Source organism: Crinia signifera, chromosome 2 (assembly GCF_055691185.1).
Source record: "Crinia signifera chromosome 2, ASM5569118v1, whole genome shotgun sequence".
Taxonomy (NCBI): domain Eukaryota; kingdom Metazoa; phylum Chordata; class Amphibia; order Anura; family Myobatrachidae; genus Crinia; species Crinia signifera.
The window spans coordinates 206598758-206619365 of NC_139218.1; the positions used below are offsets into that span (position 1 = coordinate 206598758).

The 20608-nt window shown below is 43.0% G+C and overlaps 1 protein-coding gene across 2 annotated transcripts in view; it reads right to left on the bottom strand.

Moving 5' to 3' along the window:
* Positions 1-13514, bottom strand: part of RRAGC (Ras related GTP binding C) — a 28538-nt gene extending 15024 nt beyond the window's left edge. Inside the window, exons 1-3 of one of the 2 annotated variants that reach the window (XM_083173593.1) lie at positions 13012-13514; positions 2494-2697; positions 1073-1272 (exon numbers count right to left, since the gene is read on the bottom strand). In XM_083173593.1, the coding sequence (XP_083029719.1) occupies positions 1073-1272; positions 2494-2697; positions 13012-13197 (590 nt within the window). In that variant the 5' untranslated portion in view covers positions 13198-13514. Of the gene's footprint in view, positions 1-1072; positions 1273-2493; positions 2698-12762; positions 12908-13011 lie in introns of those variants that run through there. The other variant, XM_083173594.1, reaches the window with a different exon arrangement.
* Positions 13515-20608: the final 7094 nt, after the last annotated feature.

Consider the following 20608-nt stretch of genomic DNA (forward strand, 5'->3'; position numbering starts at 1 on the left):
TGGACACTTTACCAACCTTTTCCCCTCCACCTACACTGTGTATCCATACTGCATACATATAGGTTTATCTTCATGATGCCTAATGATAATTGCAGACCACAGAACAGCGAATGACCATTTTTGTACAAGACAATCATTTTATAAACAATTTCACTCACCAATCCACTTTAAACATTTTCTACCCAATGCCTGGTAGGCATATTTTGAAGGTGTAGAACCGAATAGTGAATAGGAAAATCACTATCTTAAAATAATTAATTTACACTAAAATATGTCACTAAGCACATAACAAGCTCTTTGCTAGAACCTTTTAAAATGGATCAAGAAACATTGTTGCTTTAAGAAGTGGATTATTATACCCAGCTCCAAATCACACATTAATGAATTAGAGATATTACTATCTACAATAAAAATAATAATCATTTAAAAAAAAAAAAAGTTCAAAAAAACTTGTTTGTTATAGCTAGCCACCTACATATGGTAGAGTATTTTCCATCGGTCTCACCAGCTATAGCCCTAGAATTGTGTAACAAAAATGCAGTCTATTTACAGAAAAACACTGCTGCTCCGAGCAAGGAATGTACCAATGCATCAACTACTTGGCAAATTTGGACTTTCTGAATGGAGTCTAAACTGAAAACTACAAAACAACTAAAGGTGCCCACACACTAGAAAGATCTGCGATCGTAAGATGTGCGCATAAATTAGCCTTGAAATCTTTTTTCCGTCCTGGACAAAAGATTTCAGGCAAGCGCACATCTTTACCAAAGATTTTTCTTAAAATCCTGTGTGCGTTCCTATGGATCTTTTGTTAAATCTTCTGATTTTTTGTGCAGCACGTAAGATCAGAAGATTCAGCTAAAGATCCACGGGAGCGTGCATCGGACCAAAATCGGACGATTTTCGACTGATTATCGGTAAACATCGGACGATATATCGGCCGATTTATCGGAAATCGGCCCAAAAATCGTTCTAGTGTGTGGGCACCTTAAAACAAGAGGCAAATTTGAAGAGATGTTGTTCCAAGTGCGAGTCGCAAACAAAACTTGCATTACACATGGCAGCAGCTCACCTCAGATGAAGCTTTTCTAGCCCAACATCTGCAAGGTCATCATTAGCTCTCTGGTGAATGTCCCTTTGAGTTTCTATCTTATGGTCATCAGATAAACCGTCTACTTTGTGAATAAAGACCTCAAAATTCATGTCAGGATTTGCTTTGTAGGCTTTGGTAACTGTGACATGAAGTCTTGCAAGGGCTTCCATGTAATCATCCTGCAAGCACATAAAAAAAAGAAACCATAAAAATTTTATTTTTTTAAGGACTTCAACTTGTAATGTATTCCATTGCAATGCAAGTCTCGTCTACATGTGTTCTATTACACGTGGTGGTCGTTCTCTCTTGTAGCAATCCCTTTTGGCCTACTGTTTTTCAAGCTCACAACTCAACCACAAACATTTAATAAGGTCTACCAACTGGTAAACAAAGAATATATTCACTGTATCATTTTCATTAAAAAGATCAAATTTATATTAATATACATTTTCTGACTTCAATCTATATCTGATGCAGACAGTGAATCAGTTGTGCGACCAACCAAGGTGGCTGAAGTCAAAGTAAATTAAAAGTAAAAGGCTTTTTGGATGTAATGACTGAGTGCACAGAGCACCCGCTCTCCAGCATCATCAGATTTGCTAAGAGCAACACAAATCTATATACCCTACCTACACAATACAATTGTACATCAGATTTTATAGAATTAAATAACCAATGCACATAGGCATTGAAGTCAAGTGACTATAAAATTATGCACAGTCCTCCAGCACTGTAAAAAGTACTCTGTGGGAGTTTTTGATACCAGAAAAGATGGAATGCAGAATTAAGGCATGTGAAACCACCACCAATAAAATAATTATATCCTGACCATCTGTAAAAAGGTAACCTATACACTGACTTATTTTCACAACTATAAAATAGCCTGCAATAACAATACTTGAATTGAAGGGGAAAAAAAAAAAAAACCACAGCTACACAACTTCACAATTGGCAGGGTAACTCATCTGCGGGTCTCCTTGTCAAGACAGTTTGCTCTGTAATGAGGATATTCCCAAACCAGACAGATTGCATGGCTATAAATAGGCCATAAAAAAATGGGGATGAGGAATGAAGTAGTGGCCACAAGTGGTGGGTTTAGCTACGAAAAGCGGCTAAACCAGTCTAAAATACTGCTTTGGGCACCTAAACTCCCATCCGAGTACTTTAAGTGTGCTAACTTATCACACATTATAGCTCACATATAAGGAGGCCGCGAGCTAAAATGTGTCCCCTTTGTGGCTATTTCCATGAACAAAAATTTAATTGTTTTATTCAGTACCATCTAGTGGCAACTACAGGGAAGAACAATTGAAAGCGTCCCATTCGTCTTTTTTATTTATTTACTATAAACAAAGCTACACTGACCATAAGAGTATATAACTGAGAAAAGTAAAAATCACCTGAGCATCAATCACATATATTAATGCTCCTGTCCCTCTGAAAATCATTTCATAGTCAAAGGTAGGGTCAAAGAAGTCCACTTGTCCTGGAAAGTCCCATATTTGGAAATTGACAAAAGAACTATTGGAGATGTCATCTTTGTAGATCTTGTTGGTGCTTTCCAAGAATAAAGTTTCATTTGGTGACATCTTGTGAAAAACTACCTGTAATACAAAAATACAGCATGTCAGATAAAAGGGAGAAAAGTGACTTATTCCATATCACACAACTTCAAGAAAATATCTGGATACCAACCAAACATTCAGGCTTAACCAGGAGTTTTTATTCCAGCATATGCATGTAAAGAAGTTAGTTTCAGGACCTATGGGTTCCAGTACTCAAATAACCACTCTGCTTTTCTATTTCACTGCGTTCACAACTCAACTCAATGCAGGGAGGTCTCTATGGTGTCCCAAGTACTGGATAGAACATGACTGATGGAACCGTGATATCAGGAGGTAAATGACTGAATTCTCAAAAGGGGTCTAGGGCATAGTGATGTAAATGAGCAAATGGACAAACGATAAGCAAATTCTATCAGCAATTAAGTGGACAAAGTGCCTATCACAGTACAACCTCCCACCTAAAATGACCAGAAGCTATTCTGTTATTTTTTTTAGCATTTATTTACTAAACACTTGATTCCATGCACTTTTTGGGAGCATGAAACAGTGATCGTGACGTGTGCCCAAACAGAACTGAATCCCTTCCAGTCACTTTAGACAGAAGCGGTGGCTGCAATAAACAGTTGTCCCCTCCCAACAGATCTTAGAATGTGGCTTGTGTTCACATTTTACTTTGTATTGCTTTCCTTATTTATTCTTTCTTATACCAAATACCATTTGTAGCATGGTAATCCCAAAATCCAATCATTTGCTATAATTTCAGGGACTGAAATTCCCAGTATATGTACATGCGGTCTGTAAACTCCACTGGGCAGGGATTAAAGTAAACTACTGAAATATTATGGAGGTATGCAATCCCAGCTGCCGATCCCTTTCGACAGTCGTGATCCAGGCCAGTTTACGTTTTGTCCAACAGCAAATTGGCAGGAGCGATTCAATGTCCCACCTGCTGATTGGCGAATAGTGGTCGTGTCCGCGCAAACGGCCGTGGATTGCCGATCTGCAGCCGGGATCGCGACAATCCACTGCCGTTATCGGCAGAACGGGTGCGACAGCTTCTAAAGTCGGGCTCGTTCTGCCATGATTTCTCTTTAATGCTGTTGGTAAAGACAGCACTGAATAGGGACCCTCCGCTATTTCCCCTTTATGTAAAGAGTTGCATAGTATGTGCATGCTATATAAATAAAGTATGCAATCTCAGTTATGTTCCAGCTGACAAAAGAATGTGCTTGGAAAGCTACACACAACGGCCAAATGCTCAGTATTGAACATAGTCATCAATATACAGTCCTCTACCGCACAGCTGGAACTTTCATAGACTATTACGTATGCAATTGCATGTGACATATTTCACAACAACCAAGATGTGGTTGACTAAATACAAATGCAGGGAGATAAATTGGGTTTAACATCAACTAGATTGATGTCTGCATTACAGGGATAGGTATTAACAAAACAACCATACTCTAATAAGCAATTGGGCTGGTTGATCCAGGAAATATTTACAATAGACATTGAATAGGGTTAAACTTGATGGACCGCAGTCTTTCCCCAGCCTTTCCGTAAACTAAACATTTTGGGGTCAATTATCCATAAATTCACTATTTGAAATCACAGTATGAAAGGCACAGCCCAATGGACCACAGAATATACAGTATATTACAATTTGCATTACCATTTGTGAACTGTAAAATAGATGCTAAAAGGAACATATAAAGGGCAGACAGGCATCAGCTGTAGTATTATGAAAGCTTTTGCATCTTGGTTATTTAATGTAAAAGTCCATAGACACTGGGCGATTTGAGCAGCTCAAAAGCTGCCCAGTGTCTATGGGCCAGTGATGAGCGCTGATGCATGCTCCCGCTCATCTGCTGGTATTAACAGTAGAAGAATGACAGGGTGGACGGCTTTCCATAGCATCCTGCTATAGAAAGTCGGCCACCCCAGGAAAATGGCTTAAACCGGTGAAAAATTACTCAGTGTCAGGGTTCGGAAATACGCGCTATAGCACGTATTTTACTCGCAATGCCGGCCAGGGATTTACTTTTTAAAACAGGCAAGTACCCTGGGACGCAGTCAATGCATATTGGTCGGTGGAGTGGCATGATGGACACAGGCTCCCGGGCGGGTGTAACTGCACCGGAGGCGGATGATGGCGGGCACACAGCACGGCAGCGCAGGAGGTACTTGGGTGGAGGGGGAGCCAGGAGCTGCAGACGCAGAGGACAGCAGCAGCAGCCCTGTCACAGGGGTCCACCTGACAAAGGCTTAATTCCCCCAGCAGCAGCTCTCAGCAGCTTCCTGCTGAGAGTTTAGGACAGTGGCGCTGCTTGCTCACGGGGTGTTAGTGCTGCTGGGGGTCCAGGCTATGCAGAGTGTCCAATTGGGCAAACTATGGGCTGCAGTTCCCTCAGGCCTGTCAAAGTGTGTGAGACCTGGCTCCTATCTCCCGCCACCACTGCTAGTGCCGCTGCTGCCCGGGTGTCTCAGCCCTCTGCCTGCCTGCTGGTGACTGCTGTGGAGGAGGAGGTGGAGGAGCGCGATGTCTAAGCGGTCGATGTAAGGGAAGGGGCCAAGTTTTGGGGGATTTTCGCGTCCACTAAGTGTGTATGCACCGAGCGATTTTCCTCAATCATCGCTGTCCATATACACTGGCCAAAAATCACCAAGTGTGTATGGACCTTAATAAAAACTAATAAAGAAAATCACCAGGGCAGGAAAGTGTGACTGGACACAAGCTTTATTATGTTGTCTCTGCTGACTGGGATCCATCAAAATTCTGGCTTATGACAGACACTAGTGTTCCAAAAATAAACATTGTATACTCCAAATGCTTGCTTAAGACTTTCTTTTATTTTTATTTGTAGTTTATACATTTTTGAAAAAAAATTATATTATTAAAACATGGGAAAATTTCAGAAAGTTCAAAACAAAAACATTTAAAGAACATTCAATCCTGAGCACAACTAAATATGCCTCTGAGTTTGACATGGAACAGATTCTAAATACATATAGCCTTTTTCAAATTATTGAATGCATGACTTAGTATATTAGCAAATTTAGCTACTGTCTACCAACTGCATACAATCTGAAGTATTTAATTGAATAAGTGGGTAGATGGCTAAATGAACACATAGGGTCAGATGCACTAAGCTTCAATAGTGACAAAATGGAGAGCGATAAACAGCCAGCCAATCAGCTCCTAACTTCTATGTCACAGACAAAATGTCAGGCAGGAGCTGATTGGTTGGTTGTTTATCACTCTCCATTTTAACACTGTGCATTTGGCCCATAATATATGCCAGGGCTCAACAAATGCCGGGAGGGCCAGGTCGCATGGCGACCAGATTCTGCTTCCTGGCGACCAGCGGTCCGCAGCTACCCTGCAGGTGTCCTGCCTTGCCTAAAAGCCTGCCGGCTCCTTCTCCCCACTCCGCCCACTGGAGAGCAACCGCTTGCTGACAGACCAGCTCCTTCTCCCCACTCCACCCACCAGAGAGGAGCTGCTTGCTGGCAGCCCCCTCCTGACAGACCAGAGGCCCGCGGCTACCCTGCACCAGTCCTGCCTTCCCTAAAAGCACACCGGCTTCTTCTCCCCACTCTACCCACGGGAGAGGAGCCGCTTGCTGTGCCACAACGATCCTCCCCACTGCTCTGCCCGGCTGCATAAAGCTCACATCTAAAATACAGAGCACTCTGTATTCGTCAGTGGCCGCCGCGGCAGTGCTCATGGTCCTACTGACTCATGACAGCTGTACAGCAACGCTCCTCCGGAGACACCAACAGTAACGTGCAGGTACTCTTTGTCCGGGAAGTGGGAGGGAAGGGACAGAAAAGGTTGTGTGTGCGTCCCAGGTCCATGTGTCAATTCACACCACCACATTTCCTGTACAATAGATGTACTTTAAGTTTGTGTGTCCCTGGCCCTTGTACAATTTGTGTGTGTCAGTGGGCCACTGCAAGAACGTGTGCGAGAGACTGTACTCACGCTATCTCTCTATATATAAATGTTGTCAGTGTGCTCTGGTATATGTATAATATATATGTGTGTGTGTGTGTGTGTGTGTGTCAGTGTACGCCTTGTATATGTACAATAAATATATCTGTGTGTGTGTCAGTGTGTCCCTGCTATGTATGAGTGCATGGGTGTGTCTGTGTGTCCCTGGCATGTATGTGTGCGTGGGTGGGGGGGCGTGTGTGTGTGTGTGCGTGTGTGTGTGTGTGTGTGTCAATCTGCCGTAGTGTGGAGGATGTAGCTCCCGGCAGTGTCGCGTTTTCATTGTCTCCCCCTCCGTGAACACCCATCTCTTACTCATACCCCTTTTACACCAAAAATCCTGGATCTGACCCAGCATTTGGAAGAAGGATCCAAGCTGGATCAGATCCGGGATTTACACAGTGTAGACTGAGGCGGCACTTGGAGATGACTTCTCCAAGCCCCGGGACCGCAGTGATCCCCGATTGCTGTGCTGGGGGCAGCCCAGCATCAAGGTAAGCTGCTGAGCTGCCCCCAGCCCCCGTGCACCCCCCCAGCTATCGTCCAGGAGGTGAATGGATGCCACACACAGGCATCCATTCACCTCCTCCGCTGCCGCCACTGCTGTCTTCAGAGTATAGTAGAGAGCAGCGCAGGCTGTCTGTGCCCCCCACCCCCCCTTTCCCGTCCAACCTGCGGACGCTGAGGTCCGCAGGTTGCACGTCCCCCATTGATGTAAATGGGAGCCAGGATGGACGACCCGGCATACCCATTTACACAGCTCTCTACCCAGGTCCTAGGCGTGTTCTACCCAGGACAGGACCTGGGTAGATGTCTTGTGTAAAGGGACCCGGCGTGTCCCATTTACACCGCCGCTGACCCGGGTCTGACCCGCCGAAGACTCTGGGTTTTGCGGCGGTGTAAAAGGTGTATCACTCTTTTTCTTGTCCTCTCTCTGTTTCCCCTTAAAACCCTATTTGTCACTAAATTTCCTTTACTCTTTCTCTCTTGTAGTGACAACAATGCTACACAAGATCCTTGGGAGCACGAAGCTAGGATACGAAAGGCCGCAGGGCAACACTAAGGTGCAAAAAGGCACACGCAACACTACAATCCAAAAGAGCACAAGTGACACTAGGGCATGGGTGACAATAAGACAAGTGGATTGGGGTGCAAGAGGGCATGCTGTATTTCTTGTGGGTGAGTTATGGTGCCCATACATGGTATGTTTTGTACGAAGCAATGTGCGCTCCCGTGCATGGCACGTTACAAAAATATAAGCAGTCCCTACCTTCTAAACTAGATTGCATTGCATCTAACTCAAAATGCACGATGTTGTAGCACATTGCATGCGCTCTGAACCAGATGCGATGCAATCCAGATCAAAACATAAGGTGCACATAGCACCTTGTATGGTCACCCTTTGTTTGTCTGGCTCCTAGATTAAAAAATAAATAAATTGTCAAGCCCTGTATTATGCTTATAAGCAAACAAACACTATTATATTCCCCCACAAAAATAGCATTATGTTTTCCTGTGATAGAAGACAGGGACAACCTGTTATAAATGACTCAGATTGGAAATGAATTAGATAAACTATACCAACATAATATTTTGTTTCCTGGCACCAGCGTCTGAGCAATGTTCAGGTAGTTTGTTTGCTCTGCACAACTACCAGAGCAAATAACCATCCCGTAGGTCCATACGCATTAAAATATGTAGAAGAACATGTCAGCCTTAAGGTGCCCATACACTATGCAACTTCTCCCCTTGGAGAAGTTGGATTCAACCCCCCTCCGGCTGCACGGGACTCTCCCAGACGTCAGGATTCCATACAGCCTTTCTGCATATGATACGATCCCCACTCCCTGCCGCTGGGAAGGGGTCTAACACTGAGACAATGCATGCAGCATGTATGAATAAATTCATACAGTAAAGAGAGCTAAGCAGTTGGGTTGTATTGGTCACTAAACAAGTAAATAATATTCTAGATCTGGGGTAGCCAACCCTGGTCCTCGAGAGCTACCAACAGTGCATGTTTTCCAGATATCCTCACAGAATCACAAGTGAGCTAATTAGCTCCATCTGTGTATGTGTCAGTGATTAATGAGTGCAGCAGCTAGGTTGTCTGGAAAATGTGAACTGTTCGTAGCTCTCGAAGGGCTATGGTTGGCTACCACTGTTCTAGATTCATTTTCAATCAAGGAATTAGCCTTTAAGAGATATACACCTTAAATAACTTTTTTCAAAAGAAAGTACGGTTCACAGCTGGTGTGAGATCTAAAGGTCCAATAATATAGAACACAGAGGGAGATGTATTGAGCCTTTTAAAGAATACAGAAGTAGACTAGTTGCCTGTAACACCCAATCATAGGGGGTCCCAAACTTTTTTGAATCACGGCTACTCGAAGCATCAGAATTTTTTTGCGGCGCCTCTAGGCTAAAGGTTTCTCATTGAGAAAGTCAGAAACAAATATTAAGTTAAATAAATTGTGTTTATGTCTCATTTTTAGGATCAGTTATGTGGTAATGGACATGATTAACTTCGGTTTGTCCATAATTTGACTATTATAATGGACATAAAAAACTTGAATTAGTCCTGGACCATCAACCCAGGGCACCCCTGCAAGTCCCCCAAGGCACCCCAGGGTGCCACGGGACACAGTTTGGGAACCACTGCCCAATCATCTTCTAGAGTGTATTTGATAAATAGTAGCTACAAGCAGGTTGCTATAGGCAACATATCTATGTTTTAGAAAGCATGCTAAATGTTGTCCTGGGAATCCAACAAAATATGAACTATAAGTATTCTGAAACACATAAGTACTTAGACCAAGAAAAAGTTTGGACTAGTGCAGGTTGAGTCTGCCATACCCGAAAATCCAGTATTCAAAATTAGTGACACCTCTACTTCCTGGTAAATCAATGTACAAACTGTTTTATGCACAAAATCATAAAAAAAAAAAAGTTTCAAATTGTCGACATCGAAAGGTTCTTAGGACACTTTCGATCTGCATTCGATTCGATGCGCGCTCCAGTTTTCTCAAAATCAAATAGAAAAATCTACTGTGCAGCCAAGGAAATCTTGAATTCGATCCACTAAGTCAAATGAGTACATTGTGCCTATATTGAAAAATCTAATTGAATGCAAAAGTATAGATCTAATGCCAAATCGAATAGGATGATCTAATGCCAGATCTAATAGAAAATGGAATCTAACATCAAATCTAAGCGTGTGTACAGGGCTTAAGGGAAGAGGGTGGACAGCTGACATTTGGTGACGTCAGCTGCCTGCCCCCCGTACAATCAGCCCATTACCATGAGAATGCTCAGTGGTCTCATGGCGAACGCCCATGAAACGCTGGGTGTTAACATATGCTAAAGGGCCGTCCCTCCGCCCCACCCTGAGTGGATGGGTGCATGCACCCAGCGAAGAATCTGTTTGATGTGGCCGCATGCACATGTGCAGAGAAAACATCGGCCCTGTGCAAACGGACCTGAATAAGGCCCTATGTGTATATAAAACAAATGCATTTAGTGTTCAGATAGGTCCCATTACCAAGATATCTCCTTTTGGTATGCATAAATGATGAGTATCCCTTATCCAAATTATAAAGAAAAAAAAAAGGGGAAGGACTTATATGTTAGTTGGGCGCCCACTAAGCTATTTGCTTACTTTTACGTGTCCGCTCGCCACACTTTGGGCTTAGTGGCTCACCACACTATATAAAACAAACTCCATGCCGACATGGACAGTGGGGGTATGAGCGTACTTACTATAGTGGGCACCCAACTAACATAAGTACCAAAAAAAAAACAGTTTACTAAAAAAAAGCATATCTAACTGGCAATAAATATGTGCAAGAAAATGATTGCTTACAATACAAATTCAGTGCCTGAGATAAGACCCCACCTTTGTTTCATGTTTTAAAAACTTGTTTCATGCACAAATAAAATATATATTTGCATGTTTGATGTGTTTATACAACAGAAGTGCATTTTTTATTTACTCATTGGTCTCATCCTCGAGATACCTAATTGAAATCTAAAAATATTTAGAAATACGGAATAATCAGTTATGAAAAATGCTTCTAATTTTGGATGGGTGTGGATCATATTGTCGACCCGACTTAGGTTGACAATCATTAGGTTGACCGTTGGGTCGACAGGCTGCAATGTCGACAGGGTTCTAGGTCGACATGTGTTTAGGTTGACAAATGCATTAGGTCAACAGGTCGTGATATCGACATGGGTTTTTTCAGTTTTTTTTACTCGAATGTCGACACAGACACAGTTGGAAGTCAACCGCAGCCCCTCGTTTTGCTCACAATGCTTCAGGCACGGTGCCTCGCTGCGCAAGGCACACTATTTTATTCTCCCACCACGCCCTAGTGGATGGTAGGGCATGAAATAGCGCCTGTCGGAACATGTCGGCTCGAAAACCTAATGACTGTCGACCTAAGTCGGGTCCACAATACGACTGTATCCCTTTTGGATAAAAGGATACTCAAACTGTAGTACAGATACAAAAGAATCAGGCATCCAAAATACTTCTGGTCACAAGCATTTCAGACATGGCAGACTCAACCTGTAACTAGAACGGTTATTTTAATTATCTGGTCAGTCGAGTTTTTAAACACTAGGTGTACAAATCTTTAAAATGCATTCAAAGCGATATATGGAAAGTTGTATAGTATTTCTTGCAAACATTATCTATTGCATTGTGGCTGCCCTAGAAGAGCCCACAAAGAATTTGGTATAAAAATAAATAAAAAAAATAAAAAACACTGCTGGCTTCAATGTATGCAGCAGACTGATAATCAAGGCAAAAGCTTGGTGTGAGAGGGATATTGCCATGTCCATCCATTCACTGTTCATTTAAAAATAACCTGGGTGGAGGGTCCTGGCATTTCAACCAAGGAAGCTAGCAGGGTTCAACACTGAAGCGACCTGGGTTACCTGGCAGCATAAACTTTATCTCCAAATGCCGCTGGAGAAACACTGCACAGAGAATGATGTCAATTTGGGAATAACCTCAGTCAGACTCACAGTGTGAATGGGAGTCATTGCAATATGTGGATCACATCTGACCCAAAGGGTGTTGCAGCCTATTTGCCACTTTAGCTTATACATAGAAATAGTGGAGAATAACCTTCATTACTGAAAAGAAAAAAAAAAAAAAAAGAAAAAAATACTACTTACATTTTACAAGAATATTCAATCTTCCAATCTCTGCACTGGCTACGAAACCTTACTCAGTATTTACTATTTTTATTGAAAATATTAAATAATAAACCCAAAACCCTTTCAATATTATGCTCTTAAGGTGCGTACACACAGGGGCGATTTTGTGCAAAATCGCGGGAAATATGGTCGCTGAGCGACCATATTGCCCGCAATGGGAGTGTGCACCGGAGCGCTCCCGTTTTTGCCCCTGTGGTGATGGTAGAGACTAGTTCCCATGCAATATTGGTTACAGGATGTGACGTTCAGTGAGGGCGGAAGTTGTTAGATGCCCTCACAACGTTTTTTAATTTATGTGTAATTCATGTAGGTGTCGGTTATTTGGTTTTATTTTTGCACCATTGTACGCTCGCACGCTTCGGGCACGGTGGCTCGCTTCGCTCGCCACAGATTTATATTCCCCCTCCAGGTATACGTGGACCCAGGGCATGATGGGAAAATTACCAAAACTGCATGGGATCTAGACACTACCCTGTGGTGATCGCTGGTCGCAGGAACATGCTCCTGCGACCAGCTGATTACCACTGCAGGGCTCCCCCCGGCAGTTTCTTTTTCATCAGCGACCATCTCTGGTCGCTGATGTAAAGTAGAAACTGAGCAATATATGGCTGAGCAATATATCTCCCCCGTGTGTACACAGTATTATATAGACCTTTACTTATTTACCTTTCCTTAAGATGCGATTTGTCATCAGCCAATGAACCTATCAATACAGCAGGTGTAAACAGTGTGTAAATACATTACTTACACATGACCTTCACAGATATAACTGCAGCACTACCCACAGCAATACTGATCAATGTGCCACCATGCCACCCATGATTTCATATCATTGCAAAAGGTTAAGATTTAGCAGTTGTCACCTAGAAGGATTGTATACTCACCAGTAACACTATGCCCTAGTACATGAGCAAGGTGTGGGGTACAGGTACATAGCATACACAAGCATCTATGGACCACTGGCAGGAGGACCTGCGATATGACAGGGGGCAGAGTAGCAGCACCAGGTGTGTGTCACCCATCTCGTTACGGTGCAATCATGGGAGGAGACCCCCGCGCTGCACAACCAGTCAATCCCCCTCCCCGGTGCCGGGGCGCAGTGAGGGTGAGAGGGCGGCCGGTCAGTGTCTCACCTTCTGGATGGAGGACTTCCCGCTGCGCCGCATTCCCATCAGCAGGATCCGGGGCTTGCTGTCTGACGATGACGAGTTGTCGTCCATCTCCGTCTCATCAGCCCCGTAGCCGAAGTCTTTAGGGAAGGAATCTGCCACCCCGTAGCTGCCGGACAGAGGCTCCTCCCCGGAGTACTGGATAGACATTGCCGCCGCCCGGGGTTATAAATCACACGCGCCGACGGTGCAGAGCGCCGAGCGCATAACCCGGAGCTCGCCGTCACGTGATGCACCGGACTCGGTGTCCGCTGTTCCGGTAGAGGGGCGGGGGTTAATGTTTGTAAAATAATAAATTAAAATGAATGATAAAAGTTCCTCCCCGGTGCTGCTGCCCTGTCACTGTACCGGGAGATATTCCTCCGCTCTCCTCCTTTTTCTCTAGTCCTACCAAACCCTACAGTAACACCAGCCCCGTTCCTGCGTAACAGAGGCTCATTGGCTAGACGCTTGTACACGACGACGCGCTGATAGGATAAGGCCCTCATCACTCATCCCATCTGTTCAACAGGCTAGGTTGCGCTAGAATCATGTGGTTAGAAATCACCTGACTGACACAACAGACACGGGAGGGGGGTCAGAGAGTCACACATGACCTTTAACCTGCAGTCACAGAAGAGGGCCCTGCTTTGAGAAAGAATGGGCGTTCTCGCTTTCCTGAGTCTGCTAAACTGCAATTGCAGACTTAGCGATATATATGCACTGATCATTGAAAAATGTAACCATAGCATATTATTTATACCCAATTCTCTGACAATACACTGTTACTGCCATACATGAAAATAGAATGTGATATGTTGCAGTCATTTTAAATGTCAGTATAGTGCAAGTAGCAAAGTTTTTTGCGAATGCACAAATCATTTACTTTTTTCCATCAAATAATTTTAAAGTTGTAACTTACAATTGCATTAAAAGTTTTGATGGCAGAAGCTCAGCCATAATTTGATGGTGGGATTCTGATGTTCATCCCTAATTAAAGCCAATGATCCTCCGTGACTTTGAGGCTGGATTTCAATGGGCAATATTACACGTGGAAAACCAGCCATATATTACATATATTACTATACTATTGACCTTTTAAATAAAGCTCTCAACCCATAAAGAATTGAGTTTTGAAAAATCAAGTTTTAGCAAATGTAGCCTTTTAAGATGCGTACACACGGGAGCGATTATAGCAAATATCGCTGGAAATATGGTCGCTGAGCGACCATATTGCCAGTGATTGGAGTGTGCACCAGCGATAAATCGCTGGGTGCAAGCTCCCATTTTCAGTCCCTAAATGGTCGCTGGTCGGAGGAGCATGCTCCTCCGACCAGCGACTTCCACTGCCTCTTCTCCCGGCAGTGTGACATTTTCATCTGCGACCATCTCTGGTCGCAGATGAAAACGGGACACTGAGCAATATGATTGCTGAGCAATGTATTGCTAGCAATATATTGCCAGCGATCATATTGCCCCGTGTGTACGCACCTTTAGAGCTCATACAAGGTTAGGATCAAATGGTAGGCAAGTAGACCGATGGTTCAATTACTGCTTGAACAATAGCTGGAGCCGACAACTTCTGCACGCTACCAAAAAATTGGGGACGGTAATATACAAGAGCATACTTGACTACTCTCCTGGAAGAGTCATTTTAGACCTCTTCCTTGCCCACAGACTCATAATTTTATAGCCCTTTATCATAGCAGGGCAAGTGTTTAATGACACAAAAAGCTCAGTCCAGCCAGGCATTTAAATATTTATTTGTTCAAACAGAAAAGTACTGTACCACACCCATATACACACAAAAAAAAAAAGAAAAATCAGGATTCAATCCTAATAAAATAATAAGAAATATCCTATAGCAGTGGTTCCCAAACTGGGTGCCTCAAAACATTTGCAGGGTGCCTCTGGTTGGTGGTCCAGAACCAATAAATAATTTATTGTCAAGGTGGTAGGCAAAACCAGTGCTATAGCCTGCAAATCCAAAATATTATACAATAAGAACAACTATGTCCACATAACATTGGAGTAAGGGAAATCATAATAATGGATGCCAATTAGGTGGTTTTCCTTTTAAACTCCAACTTCTAATAGGGTGCAATGCATTTTGTGAAAAATAGGACACAGAAACTCTCAAATTAAAGCTGGGTACACACAAATATTTATCTGTCCAATCTGCCTGGTGGGGAAAAAAAATCTAGTAATGTAAGGGATCATATGACAATCATCCATTCCCTCCCGCACCCTAAAATAGACAAGAACAATTGTTCTGATAAATGTGTTAAACCAAATGGCTTTTACTAATTTGTCTGAATGACAATTGTCTGTTTCCAGATTGGGAGCAAATATTCGTTTCTGATATGCTCACAGATTTTTCCACCAGATAGATTTGACAGATACATCTTTAGGCATGTGCCCAGGTTAAGAATGTATGAAATATTTGTTACCATGGATCAGTGGGCATGAATGGCCACCGAGGCAATCCAGTAATAGGTAACCCCGGTATTGAACAACCAGTAATGCTTAATGAGAACTGCATTGGGTCAGGTAACAATGAAATATATGCCACTGTAACAAAATCAACTGTCTAAACTCTTACAACTGGGATTACTGATTTGTACTTCAGTGAATTAAGGCAGAGCCATTCTAGTGACTTTCAGGAATGGTGGCCATGATGTTAAGGTCCACAGCCAATAACAGGAGAGGACAGGGTTTGTCATGAGTTTTATAAGAGAGCAAACCGGTGGTTTCAAACCCTTGTAATGAAATTGGATTCTCATATCACACTCCAAAGCTTGTGTGTGTTCTCCTGTGTATTCTGTGCAGCAAAAAAATTTTGTGCAATAGCACTTACCTTTCTTATATGGTTCAATTGCATTGTCCCTCAGTGTGCTATGTTGTAGAGTTGTACAAAGTTAATGTACCTATGAGAACAGCGTGCACTTTTAGAATTTTTTTTCTGCTTTTATAGCCTGTCCGTTTTATTGAAGCATTCGTTTTCTGTGTTTATTAGTGCCCGTAGCCCAAGTTTTACTGATGTTGTAAAGCAGGGGTGAGGTCCCTCAGGCCCAGGGGCCATATGCAGCCCACGTAGCCGGTCTGAGTGGCCCACCCACCTGGAGGCTTTGCTGGGAGTCTGGGTACAGGGGAATTCTCACAACAGGTCAGTAGTTCTCGCGAGATTCTTCTTAATCAACAGCAGCCGAAGACTGTCAGTTCTATTCAGCGGCAGCAACTGGTGCATGGGACGGCTGCAGCAGGACAATTTGTAAGATACAAATTTCCCCCAAAGGATTTTTTTCCCCATACAAACGGCCCTTGGCACAAAAAAAGTTCCCCACTCTGTTGTAAAGGGTGTCTCTATAGAATAAAATTCTCTAGTCATGTTGGGTTGAGAGTTTGTAAGATCCTCCCCAATTGAGCAGGTAATGCCCCCTTCAGAAAGCACTTTTTACCTGGTATTTTGCAGGTTTTTTTTAAAGGTTCAAAACGGTAATTTGTGCAGTCTGAAAGGTGCAGCGTGAATTTACCAGTTCTATTGAACTGGTATTTCTAAATGGTAATAAAGCAGGGTCCTACCCGTTTCAGACCAGTTTTTTTCGTCCACTGTTTTCTATGGGTTTAAACAGGTTCAATGTTGTGAAGGGACAAAAACAGCATTGAAATACATTTTAAAGACATGCGGTGTGAAAGGAGTTTTAGCTGGCAAACCCCTTTTTTAGAAACGTTTTAAAATACAGGGTCAAAGCCAGTTTTGCGGTCTGAAATCAGCATAAGTTTCCTTATATTTTTGACACTGCTTACATAGTTATATCTTTTGATTGCAGGGAGTAAGGGAGTAAGGGACTAGAGACTTTGAGGGAAATTTACTAAAGAAAATTTGTAAAAAAAAAAAATAGGTGTATTTGTATCCAGAAATACACTTATTTTTGAAGTTTACTATCCTGAAAATACGGCAATTCGTATTCCTATTGATGTGCTATCAATACGAATAGCCGTATTTTCGGGATAGTAAATGTCAAAAAAAAGTGTATTTCTGGATACAAATACACCTATTTTTTTTACAAATTTCCTTTAGTAAATTTCCCCCTTTATGTTTGATGTATGTAAGCTTTTTTTTATTATTGGTATTTAAAACAATCTTTGCTATCCAATGGAATTAGGAATGTATGCTACTGTAGGTTTAGAATTCAGACAAAATAACACTTTCAATATTAAATTTTAAAAAACCTCCCAAAACACAATCCTTCAAGCAGCAGATCATGCTATAAATTGCATGTGGGGAAGGACCCGGCCTGCGGGGTGACCATTGTGATAATTTTGATGAAAGGCACATACTTTTATTTGACCTGTTTCTTGATTGGAAAGTACAGCAAAATAATAACATATTCTTCATAGTTCTTACCTGGCTGGATGTGGTTTTCAGTAAAGCGTGGAAATGCCAAACTCCCTCACAGTGGAAGCCAATCCAGGCTGTTTATTGTGCTTGGTCTGGTTGGGGATTTGGGAAGGGGGGGGGGTTAGACATCTTAAATTTAGTACACACTAGAATATATAATTCTGACATGGATCAGAATAATATATTGTATGTACACATTGTATAGTGTGTGCATCCCCAAATCTGTTGTTCCCAGCCAGCAATCATTGAATTGTCCCATTGGTTATGCTGCACATTCAATGGAATGATTGTATGGTTGACGTGGTGTAGTTACACACAGCATGCAATGATATACTCAGCTGCTGCACAGCAAATCGTACAGTGTGTACAGCAGTGCTTTATGCACAGTTGACATTATAAACAGCTTTTAAAACTTACATTTGGAGAATTTATTAAAACAGCCACAGCATTTTTCACACATTATTTTCTTGCAACAGACTAATACCCCTTTTACACCAAAAACCCTGGTCGGACCCTGGTCTTTCAACGCTGGTGTTTCCAGGGTCTGACCCTGCTTTATACCCCATTTACACAGCACTTCGACCTGGGCCTGCACCATTTACACTTAACCTGGGTCAGCCCTGCCTTTCCTCGTGGATGTCGTTAAAAATGCTTGCTCGTTGCCAAGGGGGTATAAAAATTATATATATATATATATATATATATATATATATATATATATATATATATATATATACACACACACACACACACACACATATATATATATACATATACACACACACACACACACTACTACTTGAATAACATTTTTGAGGGGTTAGATGGGGGAAGCTGTCCCCAGGTGCTGGGAGGAGGGGGTCCCTGCGGCTGCTGAGGGGAGCGGGGGTACCTTTCAGCCTGAGGTCGGAGGGGATGATGTGCACCACCGCCGCTGCTGCTGTACCTCCCCCCGCAGCCGCGAAGTTCCTGCGCTGAATGGACAGTCAGTGGTGGGGGTCCCTCCGGCGCATGGGAACTAGTACTAGTTCCCATGCGCTGGAGGGACCGCCGATGACTGTCCATTCGCTGCCGGGGGGAGGTACAGCAGCAGCAGCGCACATCATCCCCTCTGACCTTAGGCTGATAGGTACCCCCCCCTCAGCAGCTGGGCACAGCTTCCCCAGCGCTGCACGCTGTGGACCCGCTGCGGGTGCCGGGACCATTTATACGGGTCCTATCCAGGTTCTACCCAGGTCAGGACCTGGGTAGAGGACCCATGTAATACCCCTTTTACACCAAGGAATAACCCAGGTTGGATCAAGGTCGGACCCAGGTCAGCGTTGGTGTAAAAGGGGCCAACCCAGGTCCAGCAACACTGGTCTCCTACCCAGGTCCTGAACAGGGTTGAGCACTGGTTGGACCTGGGTCGTGGGTGGTGTAAATGGTCCCAACCCAGGTTGGGACATCTGGATAGTGCTGAAAGGATACCAGAATCGCAGGACGCCTTTCCACAGTGAGCTGCAGTGGCAAAAGACAGCAGTCAAGAAGGATACGGGCAGTGCACACAGAAATCATAATTGGATGCAGTATCAATTATATTATAAAAAATATTTTTTTTGGGGGGGGGGCGCACATGAGAGTTTCAGTCTGCTGCTGCAGGGGAAGGGGCTGGGGAGAGCACATGGGAGATGCTGCACTTTTATACCGCTATGTGTGCTTGAGCACTAAATATAACTTTGAAAAATATTTTACAAAATATACAAACCAACATTCTTCAATGCGAACTAGTCATGTCTTTTCATTTTTATTTTAAATCATTGAGGGAAGGTTGGCTGGCAATTTATCAGTCCTAAAATGGAAATTTTTAATGTCATCCATAGGGAAAAGCAGTGCTGACCCAGGTTCAGTGTAAACGGCGCAGACCTGGGTCCGACGTTGGTCACAGTGCTGTGTAAATGGGGTATGAAGCTGGGTCCAACCCTGGAAACTCCCGTGTTCAAAGACCAGGGTCCGACCAGGGATTTTGGTGTAAAAGGGGTATATATGGACACTGATATACCCTATTTACACCGCCAATGACCCGTATTTTTCGGCGGTGTAAAAGGGGTATAAAATTGATTCAACGTGAAACCTCACTAATGACCAACAGAAAATAGTAAATGAGAAGACTGGCAAGAATTGCTCCTGAGAAACAGAGAAAAGGAATGCTATTGAGCACAAGGTCAGTACCCTTTTTTTATCACTCCTGTTTACCCGTCCCCTAAAGAATGTAATCTCTCACAAGCAGGTCCCTCTGTCCTCATATGCAACATCCTTTTGAAAGCATCTTGTATTATAAATGGCATAAATGTGCACACCCAACATATAAAGTGCATATTACATCAGCATAATTGGGGAGAAACGGATAGGAAGGACATCCAAAATATGGGGGTATATGGTCAACAAGGGGAAGGCTGACATGCAATGATTTCATTAAATAGAACCTAACTACCTTTATATTCCATGTACTTGTAGTACATTGCTTTGTACAGTAAGCTGTTTTCATGTATTTTCTCATTTATGTATTTTTATTACACTGAAAACCAGGCTGTTTTTGCCATGTAATTGATTGCAGCTTTAAAATAAATTTAGTCACAGGAAAAAAATAAATTGTCATGGAAACATTTCTGACACACTGAGGCATGAATAAGCAATACGTATTTAGGTGTCATGTGGTATGGTATCACATACTAGGACATTACAAACAGAGCCTTTATCTCCCATTAGTTGTAAAGAGGATCTAGAGTTTCATATGGTAAATTTGGAGACCAGCGCAACACCTTAAGCTCATCATGGCCCATCGTGCAGTTTGGCAGGCATATAGGTAGGCGATACGTGGAATATCAACATGAACATAAATGATTACATCTAGGGTTTACACTAGAACATTGCCAAGGCAAAAACCACTTCCAATGTTGATTGTAGCAGAAATCTTTGTTAAGTCCCCGCCTCTCTTGCTGAGCGACGTGCTTAAACATAATAACTCAGAACACATTGCAACACACCCGCGATGCGCACCGCCATGTGTGCCGAGCGATCTATGCTATAAACAGGCAAAGCCCCACAATCTAGCAGGATAGACAGTGCAAGCATTGTCTATCTCTGCAGGTGAAAGACGAGCAGGACCACACATCGCTGTTGCCCAGGGCTATACACATG